General features: G+C 37.1%; 1 protein-coding gene across 1 annotated transcript in view; it reads right to left on the reverse strand.

Moving 5' to 3' along the window:
• Positions 1 to 1,482: 1,482 nt before the first annotated feature.
• SLC6A2 (solute carrier family 6 member 2) overlaps positions 1,483 to 12,789 on the reverse strand; it is a 62,550-nt gene continuing 51,243 nt past the window's right edge. The window contains 3 exon segments of the mRNA XM_032121994.1: positions 1,483 to 7,970; positions 9,555 to 9,626; positions 11,357 to 11,524. Of these exon segments, the coding sequence (XP_031977885.1) occupies positions 7,947 to 7,970; positions 9,555 to 9,626; positions 11,357 to 11,524 (264 nt within the window). The 3' untranslated portion in view covers positions 1,483 to 7,946.

Below are 12,789 nucleotides of genomic sequence, written 5' to 3' on the forward strand. Positions count from 1 at the left end.
CATATGAGTTTTCTCTTTGTTCTCTTTGCTTGTACAAGAATGTAATATTTCAGCTTTTTGGCAGCAGTGTTGATTTGTCTTATAATGAAAAAAGAACTAGATGTGTTCTGACTTTTCCAAACCTTCTATTTTCTTCTCAAAGGTAATTTGTGTTGTGCTTCTGCATTTTAAATTATCTTAGGTTATAAATATTAGCTTAGGTAAGAGAGGAAATTGAAATTTCATGTTTACTTGTACGAATCTGAGATGCTGAAGAGTCAGATGCTGACACAGTTGTTGGTACTCCTGGTAGCATCTAGTACCTCATCTGCCTCTTCGGTTTTGGGTGTTGAAATAGGATGCTACTTAAATTCCTGTTTTTGGAGTAAATTAGGGGGATATCAGAAGAGGTGACCTAGATATCCAACAACAGATAGAAAACTTGGTTTCAATAACACTTCCAGGAGGACAAAAGTATTCCATTGATTTAAGTAATCCCTACCTAGTTTTACTTCCATAATAATCTGTTAATGCTGAGTCTCAAAGACTTGCCAATTGACTGAAGCTTGTTGATGGAGAATGAAGAGTAGTGGTAAAATGAATATTTTGTAAAGAGGTTGTTGTTGAACAGTAAAATAGATTCAGTGTTTCACAGAAATTTGTTTTGAAGTATCTTGAAATTAACCAACTTTTAATTGTTTTAATACTAATTTGTGGATTTGAGTGTTTGACACTCAATGATTAAAAACTGACATGCAAAAATTTTGTTATTCAGTTTTTCAGATGTATTAAAATAATTTAATCCATGCTTTTCTTACTTGAAGGCAGGAAAGAAATATAAACAATTGAAGGCTGTACCTTAATAATACTGAGATCTGCTTAAAGAAAAAAGCACTGAGGAAGGTCATTAGCTTCTGTATGTTCCAAGTATAAAATTTGTATGGACACAAGTGAGATAGTCTAACAAAAAGTACCTTTGGAAATAGTGCTTTTCATTTTTGATGTGGAAATATAAGAAGATGGTTTAAGTTAGAGTAAAAAAAATAAAAACAGTGTTACCTATTCTTCATTTATGTTGGGTTAAGAGTCACCCTTTCCTAGCTGGTCTGTAAGTTAAGAATAATGTGCTTATGGCTATTACTATGTATGGCAAAATTAACAAGGCAAAAAGAATTCCTCGTAAAAAGGAGAACAATGTAGCCTTGGGGAATTAGGGCCTCTGTGCTATGCGTTTTGGTTCATGTTCCTAGAAGGTCTTGATTATTTCCTTTCAATGTGTGGTTGTGAAAGCTTTATTGCATTACTGTAATTACTTTTCTGAAATGTAGAAGTTAATCTGCCCACTGCATCCACTGGACACCTAAAGGATGTGAGCAGTCTCCTGAAGGTTGAGAGCTATGTAGGTTTTGTGCTTTTGGGATTTCGTTTTTAGCTGTCTGCTGAGCCAAGGACCAGCTGCCCCTGTGAAGCTTTAGCTCGAATAGTATTGACAAAAAGCAAAACTTTCATTTCAGCTTTTAATTGACTGTCCGAAGTAAATTCTTGGTACATAACCCTTTTCTTTATACTCTTTTTATGTGCATATTTTTCAGATTTTATTTAAATAATTTTATACACAATATTGGGATAATCTCTTACATTAATGCACAGCTTAAAACAGTTTTTATTTACACTGATCACAGAAAGACAGAGGTATGAGGACAAATACTTTACATTCACCATCCTTATCAGCACTTTAAGTATAGTTAACCAGCACACATCACACACATCCATATCCATATTTATAAGAAATGTAGCTGTTTCTAATTACACACATGGACATGTAGATGTCTCCCTTTGAATAAAACAAAAATTAATGAAAAAAAAAATTGAAATGCCATTTCCCCCAGATAACCAAAGACTTCAAAAAAAAAAAAAAAAAAAGGCAAAATTGACCTGCAGATTGCACAATTAATGGAATCAGGCATGGAAACATGGTGGCTCTGTTTGGACACTTTTGGTCACTGGGGCACTTTGGATAGTATTTTTACTAGTGGCAAGTTTTGAGCTCCTATGAAGACTTATTCCTGAAAACTGCAATGTGTTCTCATGCTTTGGAAGTAGATCTACTGGACACTTACACACTTGGTTTAATGTTAAGTCATCTAACAACACAAAATTGCAGCCCAGCCAAAGGATACTCTGGATTTTTTTGGTTTTTTTCTTAGAATATAAATTAAAAACACATGACTTCATTCTATGAGATTAAGGCAGCAATGGAGAATATTGTGCTACAATGTGCATTAGCTGTAGGTAATGTTCTATTCTCCTTTATCACGTTTTTACATTTATAATCAAAGGCCAACATATTATTGAACTAGACTGGCTGACTACAAAATCTTATGATGGAGAGATAGGTCTTGTGTGATAACCTTGTTACATCAAAGTTGAATTTCTCGCCTTACAATATACATATATTCTATGAAAATTAAAAAAACTGGTAAAAATATTAAAATATTTCCTATACAGAGGTACCCTTATCTAAGTTAAATTCTAGTCACTGCTATAAAAAGGCATTAAAAATTAAGTAAAACACTGGTGTAAACCAAGTAAATGCTCACTGTAAAGCTCTTATTTGTAAGGCAAATCTTCTTCAGACCTATTAGGATTTATTTTCAAAATGTACTGTTTGGAGGTTCTCCCTTTGTAACTGATATTGCCCATAGCAAAAGAGAGCTAAGTCTTGCAGAAAGGTTCACAGAGAGTGCAAGGTAAATTGCAAATGCAGGTCACCTGTATGCTTGACACCTCTTGGCAGTGACCAAGAAACAGTATGACACCTTCAAAACAAAGCCAGCTAAAGGCTTAGTAACTCTCTTAATTCACTGAATTTATTCTGTTTCCTTATAATGAAATTAGGCAACTCATGTTTAGTGCAGCAGCTAAAGAAACACCTTAAGAAAGGAGGAAAGCAAAGCACACAGGTGACTCAATCTTGCTGTCAGTGCTTGGGCAGGAACGGCCCCCTGTTCTCATGGAAATGAATGCAGTCATGGTTAATGTACATGAGGGTTGCACTGCTGGACTGAGACTTAAACCTCTCCATTTCTTCTCTGCTCTTCTCAGCCATTCACATCTAGACACCTCCATGTCCTTCTAAGAGCACAATTTCACTGAACACAATCATATCTGTGTTATTTATATTCTGGTGGTCAGTTTCTCTGCCTGCTTCTGCTCATCATTCACACAGTGACTGCACTCTGTCTAAGCACATTCTGTTTTCAAATGCTGAAGGAAAACCAATCAAATGCTGTACTTAAAAGTGACTATTACCCTGTTATGTTCTTTTACTGACTGAAATGTTTTTATTGCCCATGTAGCTCTCTGTAGTAGTCTTTGATGAATTTAGATGCACCTAAATTTGGTCTAAATTTGACAATTACCACTGTACAAATGAATCACTTTCCACTGATTAGCTAGGTAAGCCCACAGTCACCAACAGGAACATGGATATGAGTCAGAGGAAGGTAGCTGAGAGAGTCTCCCAAGTTGTTCAGGGATCTAATCTGAAACATCATGTTAGCCTTTACATTAAGAAGATCAGGTTCTTACATGAGGTGATCTGTGGACCATAAATATTCCTAGTACTGAGAAAATAAAGTGTGTTAGAACAAAAAAGTCCTAGTTTACTGCTCCAAGAGGCTCAGAGTTCACACATAATTTCTGCATGTAGGGCTATATATTGTCATTTGTTGAACTGTGATAGTTTTCTAATGTCTTGAGTCCTTCAGGCTCATTTTAAATGTTTTAACATGGCACTGCAAATAAAATATTTTTAAGTCTCACCTCTTTTGAAATTGTTGAACTACAGTTTTAATTTGGTTCTTAGGAAAGAAATTCTTAAACATTTGCCAATTCCTCATGAAACTTAGTGAAGCAGTCCAGGATATGAATGAAAGCTATCTACTCCCATAAAAGCAAGTATCTGCTAATTAATGCTGTATGAATGGGAAGAACTGCAAAAGAGACATTAACAGCAAAAGAACTTTTGATGTGGCCTCCTACAACCTGACAGTACAAAATAAACTTAATTCATGTCAAAACAATAGCATAAGAAGTGAATGTATATACAAAATCTTTGGGCTTGACCCTTTTAAATAATAACACTTAAATGGTATTTTGCTGAGAAGAAATGACCAAGTACAGGAAATCTTCTCTGGGACAAGTACATAAAACACACATTGCACGTGCAGTTAGGGAACATGCACAGTAGTTACAGCCAAGTAATTCTCCTACATTCTATATTTAAAATATCATGTTTGATCCTGGATATCCTGCAGAATCCCTCACTGTGGTAAGGTGTCTTTCAAGTGTTGCCAGAGTATGTCTCAGGACAGCATGGAACACAAGAAGGACTGAGAAAAAAGATATGGGTCAAACAGGGGCCCAATCCTAAATAGCACTAGTGCTTTTTGGACTATTGCTTTGAAAGGCCCACTGTTTCTTCCAGAAATCTAAATCCGTGGAGTTTTGGTAATGTAGCTTTAGAATAGTTCCAAGGATGTGAAGAATTATCTGGCTGAATGACAGCAGGGAAGGGTAAAAAGAGAGAATGGAGGATCTCTTTCCTTGGTGCTAACTGACTTTCTGTGGATTGATGAAACATTATAGATCACAGGCAGGTCTTTTTCACTGGTCAAAAGAAAGGTCAGAAGAGAGATACTGATGTATGACAGCTGCTTCCTTTACCAGATTAAGAAAAGGCTTTCGAGGAAATATTTTCTGGAACTGTCAAACGAGCTCTTTAATTTCTTCACTGAATTCTTCCCATGGGCTTGTTACCCAAACAGCCAACATAATTAGCAAGCAGATGATTCTGTGTCTTGAATCAGCTTGTACCAAAATTTTTTTTCTTTAAAAAGTGGGCTGCCTACTCAGTCAGCATATACTTGCCATTCCATGGGGATATCTGGGACAGTGCACTCCCTAGAGAGAGTCTGTTCTTGAAATAGGTACAGCTGAGGGTGAGCTGCTGGGCTGCAAGTCAAGATAGAGTTAGGGGAAGACCTGCAGTTAAGTGATATGGATGATAGGGACCTGACTGGAGGTTTTGGTATTTTGCTTTTAACTACAAGTGTTTTAACTGAAGGGAGATGAGTATCTTTGTGGCATTTGATATTTTCCATATTGAAAATATATTTGGGAGCCCAAAGCAGGTGCCTAAGAGGAGGTGGGTGCCTGTGCTATGGCTTCTTATTGGACTGTCTGTACCATATCGCTGAGTGGAAGAAATGAACATAACCTGGTCTTCACAAAAGTATTTGTCATTTGAATAGATGCTAGTTTGCATCTAATGGCATCATTCATCATCCAAGAGGCATGAGGTAGTTCATAATCTTATTCTGTGGAGAACTGAGGACATTTGCCTCTAGAACAGAAGTCATACTATTTGGGGGAGACTTTCTTTGGGCAGCATCTTGAATTTAAAGTCTACCTATGCAGTCATGCACTGTGTATTGTCTTTTTTATTCAGGCTAATTCTGGTAATAAGATTCCTGCTTTCTATGATATGACTTTTGTTTTCTGTATAGATTGCAACTTCTTTACCTATAAAACCTCAGAACAAGGTGGCAATAGTGCAATGTAGTCCTGAGCTATAAATACTACACTAAACCTAAAAAGTTATACAGTAACAGAAATAAAAAGAATGCAGTAGGTAATTGCCTTGGGAGTTGGTAATAAAAATATAATCAAACCTGAACACACTGGGGTAAAGCTGATTTTACTCCCATGCTGTGGTAGCTTTGCTCCTATGTCAGAGCAGAGTGGTGAGGAAATGTGACTTTTCCTCCGTGGGTTATGCTGTAGGGATGGTGCTGATGGGGTGTGTCACGAGTGAACATTGGTGTAGGTTTTTAGCATTTCCAATCATGAGTCAACCACACAATCTGTGACAACCTAGTAAAGCTCCATGTCAAACAGCCCCCAGGAATTTCAAAACTTGGTAATTATATCTATGCTAAGAAGCTTTTGAGCCATGCCAAGCCAGTGACTGAAGCAGCTGTAGTGTTGAAAAGTAGGCTTTAAAACAATGGAAAGATTCTCATGTAGTTTGGCAAACAATAAAAATGAGATTAACTGGGAAGTTGGTGGGATGGCTTTTTTGAAGCCTTCAATATATTTTCACTATTTAGTCTCTTGTGTAATTACAGCATTAGAACTGCAACATTTGGAATTCCTTTATTATTGAAATATATTTAATAACAGGGTTTAAGCAGCTGTTGGCCATCAGCTGGGCCAGAAAATAAGACTTCCTTTATAATTAGAAGAAAGTATTCTTTGGGTTTAAAACCCTGTTTAAATAAAACTACTGTTTGTCACAGAGACTCTTCAAGAGAAGGACAACACTTGGTTCGTTCTGAAGTATTGAATATGTTGGAGGAAAAGAATGAATAAGGAGAGAAATTTCCCTTTCATTATTTTGAACAGAAATCAATGTTAAATAGAAAAAGCCCAGAAACACTTGGCACTTTTAAACTTGGCTATTTTAAAAAAGAAAACAACTCAACAAAAATTGTTTTTTAAATAAAAAAGGCCCATCCATTTAAAAGGTCTTTTTTAAAAAGAGGAAGCACTACATACATTTAAAAGACAAGCTCAATTGAATGTATAGAGACAAAAAATATCAGAGGTAATGTCCAGAGGTAAACTCTGGGTTGGATCCAGCTGAGAAGCTACTGCCTCTGAAAATTACTGTAGACCTAATGATAAATAATTACAAGAACTAACTCAAAGCCACTGGATGTAGTGATCACTTGAAAGGTACAACAGTGACAAGTGACCACAGAATAAGAACAGCACCGAAATGCAGAGTTTGTTCTGTATCTTCTACTTTGCATAATACTACTAGAGAATAGAGCTGGAATAGGCTTAGAGTGTGCCTAAAATATACTTCTAAATTATTCAACAAAATCTCACTATGTTTTCCTAGGTGAATCCTGGTTAAATTATAATAATAGCACGTTCACAGCAGGAGAATAAAGCCAGTTTGGTTTTTTGTGCCACTTGGTAATTATATAGATCTAAAAATTATCTCTTCCTATGTATTTGCATTCTTTATTTGGAACAAAATACAACAAAAAGATGAGAGTCTGTCTGTTTGGATGTAACTTTCATGCTTAGCTGGAAAAGTCTGTGGAGTGTGGATCATATGATAAAGCCATTTCAATTGTTGATATAAGGGAATATCTCTTTCATGAAGTACACTGTGATATTAAGCTGTGTTCTGCACTAGTAACTGTAACAGGAATTCTGTTCCTGCTGCTCTTCAGCTTGTGTAATGAAACTGGTCAGGAAAATGCATGGACGTGTACAGCAAAGACAATGTTCTTCACTAAGAGAAGGAACTAACAATAAACCACTGAAAATGAAGCACTGAGTCTTCACTTCAGAAGGATGCAAACTTGCATCCCAAAGGACAGTATGGCAAGGAAGATAATGACATGAGTACATAGTTAAAATTGCTCTTTTGTCATAACTGAGGTGTACTCCTTCCTTAGATCTAAGAATGCTCAGGTGTTTTTAGTTTCAAATAGGTTGTGAAATGAATATCTGAAGTAATTATTACTGTCAGAAAAGTTTAATTCACTTCTTCACAATAAAAAAGCACTTAACTTATGCTGATTGCTCTTTTCCTCTGCTCCTCCCTCCTCCACTTCTGCCAATAGCAAAACTCACAAGTTTTGGTCATGTAGGGATCTCATGGCACCAAAGGATGCGAGAAAAATTAAATGAAGTCTGTAAAGATCATTTGAAGCCAAGTAATAGAAGGGAGGCATTGACAACAGAGAGCAGATGTCTTCCCTCAAAGAGTCAGTAGATAAGCTCTGAGCCAGCTTAGGCCAAGCATAAGTGAGGGAGCTTTGAACTTGACTTTTCTGTGTTCTCAGTTTAGCTGAACTTGGGCTTTTTCCTTGATCTGTTGGTTGTCATATTGTTAGCCAGTGTTGGAGCTGTAAGGAAGCAGAAGTGGTTGTTAAATTACATCGTTGATTCAAATAGTGATGCCAACAGATACGTTGTTTGACAAATCTAGAGTTACGAAGAAGTTTCAAAATGATGGCTAGACTATCCACTCTGTAACTAAATTTCTGTGCATTCCAGTTTGCAGTGAGAAATGCACTGAATATAAAGGATACTTAGTCAGCTCTTAATTCAGTTTTAAAACTCAGAATTGCCAGACATATGTGGGAATAAAATATTTGTATTTGTTTGGTTACAGTAGACAGTGTTTTATCTACAATCTTAAACATTGTGAACAAAACACTAAATATGGTTTAGCACTAACAAAGCCATTCCTAGCTGTTCATTGAAGATGGCAGCAAATTAAAATGCTCTCATGTTTGGCATAGCTTGAGGTAACTTTAGTAGTTTACTTCTGAGGACAGCCTTTTCTAATTTATGTGAAATTAATTTGCTACCTTTTTGTCATAGATTTGTGTTCAGAAGACCAGTACTGTGGAATGGCTGGTTATAGCCCTTTCACACAGGAACACCTGCCCCTGGAAACACTGAGTTACAGCAGGAGCAGTAAATCAACTGACAACTGAGGGCAGAAACAGGAGAAAGAGAAGGCAGGAAGAGGTCCTATGCTATTTCATATTCTTGGCCACATCAAATAAATTGTGGTCATGAAACAGGAAGCCTGTTTGTGCTTTTGTTCTGCATCCCATAAATCTACGCAGATGATTTCCTTTAAAAGCCAAAATTTACTTCAAACAATATCTTTCAGAATAAGCACAAGCCAGGTTTATTTTTTCAGTATCAACATACAAACTACCACTATAAAATCTGGGTCGTGGTTTGTGGAGGTGTGCATAATTCCAGTTGCTTTCAACTTTGAAGACAGAAAGTGGTCCAGCATGAATGCTGATAAGTGTAACAAGCTTCACATTTGCATCCTTTTTATCTTGTACATAAAGGAGTTTATTTCAATAAGCTCATTTTATTTGCTAAAAGGAAAACAATATTTGGAAACGTATAGCATATTTTTCATGGCTTATGAAGTCTCCAGCAGCGTTTTCAATCAACTCTAGTCCTGTGGAGAAAGCCAATTCCATGTGACCTGGTACCTCATGTTATGACATTAGAGGTAAGCTCTGACACTGGATATTTGTTTTGCTGTTTACCATGTGTTGTGGGACATAATTGCAGTTTTGGAAACATGACTTTGGGTTGCTGTGCAGTAACTGAGTGAGAAACCATGACCTCTTCAAATGCACATGATCATTTGGAAATACCTTTGTATTTTGTGAAGACAGATCTCACTGTATTCAGACACAACCTAAAATACCAGATTCAGGTGAACTGTAAAATTGAGAGCTCTCCTCAGTCAAAGAAGGAAGGTCCCAAAGGCCTTCCAAAAGAGTTGATGCATATGGTACTGAGCCTCCTGCCTCTTGTCATGCTGGCAGAAATAAAGAACTACAGACCTGCAAAGGCATTGACTATGAGGAGATTGGTGCAAACCTGTAGTTGTTGCTAAAGACAGGAAAGGGTTGGTATCAGGAGAAGAAACATGTGAAAGGTGTACAAACCTTAAACTGCCTGACATTTCCTTGGGCCACGAGTTGATGCTCATTTTCAGGTGTGATGCAGTAAGCTAGTCTCTAAATCAGACAGGAAGAAGAGGAAAAAGTCAGCCATATGAAGAGGGATTATGTATGTAATCCCCAATCTATAGTGGGGAAGTAGCATGAACTTTATTTAAAATGGTAACTTAAATCTTTAATATCTCTGCATCATGAGCCTTTATTCAGTCACTGAGAGAATAAGCCTATTATAAGCCCTTGGGTGTTAGCCTTTAATATAAGAAGTAACAGTAGAAAGTTTATGCAAATACTAAGTCCAAATATTTAGCAAGTGCATATAGAAAAGAACATCAGGAACAAGTTGGTATCACAGGCCTTAGATCCCCTAAATTCATGCTTTTCTGTTAGTGCTGTAAGAGGGTTGGCCAGTCCCCGAGTGGGAGAGGAAGGAGGTATTGGTATTTCCCAGCTCATCTCCCTTGTTTACCCCGTGCTGTGCCCTTTGAGATCACATGTAAATTTTGGTTTATTAGGAAGTTTCAACCAATTTAAGGAGTTCCCATTAGATTACGAGCATACCTTTCCCCATCCTTTTAAGAGCCACAATTTAGGGCATCATATCTTGTGCTAGTTACTTGGATGTAATATATCAGCCTTTTGCCATAATGCTCCTGAGGAAACTGGAGAATTGCTCTTTGCAGGATCAGTAACAGACAAACCAGAACCTGCTAACAATACAAAATGAATAAGAGAATGTGGTTTTGGCCAAAGGCTTCTGCATCCCCATATCAGTAAACTTGAGCAAGAGGGCAAAATCCTGATGGGCCAGTTCAAATTAATCTTTGAGACTTAAATGCATGTAGAAAATGGGTTTGTAACATCCCCAGGACAGAACAAAACAAAGAGCTTATAGAACTGCTGGAAATGAGATCTAGAAATTGTGCACAACACTGAGGTATTGGAGATGATGAAAATAGGGAGCTGAAGAATTCCAGTTTTGGGGTGCCTTTCTGAGGTGAACATTACATGAGATGACTGTAACGTTTCAGGAACAAGACCTTTGTTCCTTTGGGTCTGCTGGGTCACTGTGAGGGGAACGTCACCTATGTAATGGTTGAGATCCTATTTTCTGCTTAACTCTGTGTGTGGCGTTGGTTCAGTGATTTGCCTAAGAGGGTCAATACCTTGCTACACCATTGTGTAACTGTATCTGTAGGAAAGTAGAGCAGTAGAACTAGGTGTCAGTCAGTGGGTCTAGATTAGGTTATAAAATTATGACACGTGATGGGAAAAGAATCAGTGCTGTATAGTGGTGAGGAGGCTTCTGAGCACCATTAGTGGTTTTAAGATTATAGATAATAGTGAGGCTATATAGACAGTGAAGGTAAAGTTAATATGACGGTAAAAACAATATGGTTAGTGAACCTTAATCCTGTGCCATTTTGAACTGAAAAATAAATAAGAGTACAGAACAGTTTGAAGACCATACCTTATAGCTGAATATGAAGATACCATAATTTGTACATTCTTTGTTAATAACAAAAATCTAATCTCATCAATTGGATCAATTGCATGCATCAAAAATAATTTTTCACAATTATTATGGTGCTGTCTGGAAAGCTAATTTCTATCTAGAAACTCAAACAGAACGCAGTAATCCTACCTCAAACCGCTGATCCACCTGACATATGGATTCAAAAGGTCACTCATAAGTAATAAGTTTTGGGAGAGAAACAAACTGCCAACTTAGACCCAGCCATTTCATTTCACAGCAACAGTTCATGACATTTGATTAGTGTTCCACTTACTTCTTTAAAGGTCCCACGCACATTCATAAATTTATAGATGATATAGGCAGGCACAAGGATCATCGAGGATAATGCTATTCCCCAGCCAATGCGGTTTGCCCAGAGAGGGAAGGTGTAGTCGTCGTAGGTTAGAGGCTTGAAATTTATTATGCTGACTATCACGACAAACTAGAGAAGAAAGTATAAAATGAAGCACAGTTTTAAGATGAAGAACCTTACTGGGAAACTGATTCCAGGTGTTCTATTAGGCAACCACCCTAAGGTATATCTCAAACCAGCTTTGCTATTTATCTTCAGCCTGTTTACTTTGCGCCTCTTACTGCTTAAGCTGTTTAAGTTCTTGATGTGTTTACTAGTATTAACAGTTCCTTTTAGCTACTCTGGACACAGATTATTTGAAATGTTGATGGGAAGATCAAAATCAAAGGTGATTGTCTGCTACTGCCTCATTTAAACTAGTGTTTCAGATGTAAAAATGGTATTCTGTAGTCAAGAAAAAACTCTGCAGGATCTATTGTTTTTACCTTCTTTGTTTTCCAGGAACATTAGACTTTAAAAGCTTTGTACCCATTTTTCAATGAGAGACATAATGCAAACTCCAGCATGATACATTTACTGAGGAAAGATAGAGCAGCCTTATGGCCTGGAAAACAAAGCTCTTTTTTCTTCCTCTTCTGCCCTGTCCAGTGCTAGGTGCAAGAAGGAAAGAGTGGGGTACCGCCCTGCTTCTGTCCTGTTAAATCCATGTGGGTTATGTAACATGCAGAGTTCCTTGACTTGGTTCTTGGGGCTATATGTTCTGCTCCATATTTCAATTTCAAATTAAAATATTTTGAGCCTAGGTTTTCAAAGACTATACCAGGATAGTGTGGGTTAAGGAAGATGGCAGTGTGGAATCTGGTTAGAAAAATACTAATTCTATTTTGAGATTTTTCTTGGGATTATGTACATAGCTGAAGACAATATGGAAGAAAGAAGCCTTCAAGAACTTCCAGATGGAAAAAAAGAAGTGTGCATTGTGATGGTTGAGAGATACATTATCTACAGATTATTCTGACCCTTATGTTTTTAGGCTTTTCTAGGAAGGTATGGAGGGCTCTTTCACCAAGACATCTTAAACTACCTGAAGGTTAGACTGATGGGCTCTGCACCTTTAGCTAGATTTGTTACAACTCTCATTATAAAATTTAAATTTTCAACCATCTCCTTGTGTGCAAAACCTAAGAACGTTTGCTGCAGCATTTTTCCATTCTGCTTGAGCCTTCTTGAAGTGCTGCAGAATAGAGTTCCATACAAGTTCCTTTACAGAACTATGTTTGAAAGGATAGTTAATACAGGCTTGGTAGGTGTTTATGGATGAATTGGGGTCATAAACTTTTATATTTAAAAGAAAAAGTGGACCAGTCCTAAAAGCCTAGCCAGTGTATATTTTC

This window comes from Corvus moneduloides, chromosome 12 (assembly GCF_009650955.1).
Source record: "Corvus moneduloides isolate bCorMon1 chromosome 12, bCorMon1.pri, whole genome shotgun sequence".
Classification (NCBI taxonomy): Eukaryota; Metazoa; Chordata; class Aves; order Passeriformes; family Corvidae; genus Corvus; species Corvus moneduloides.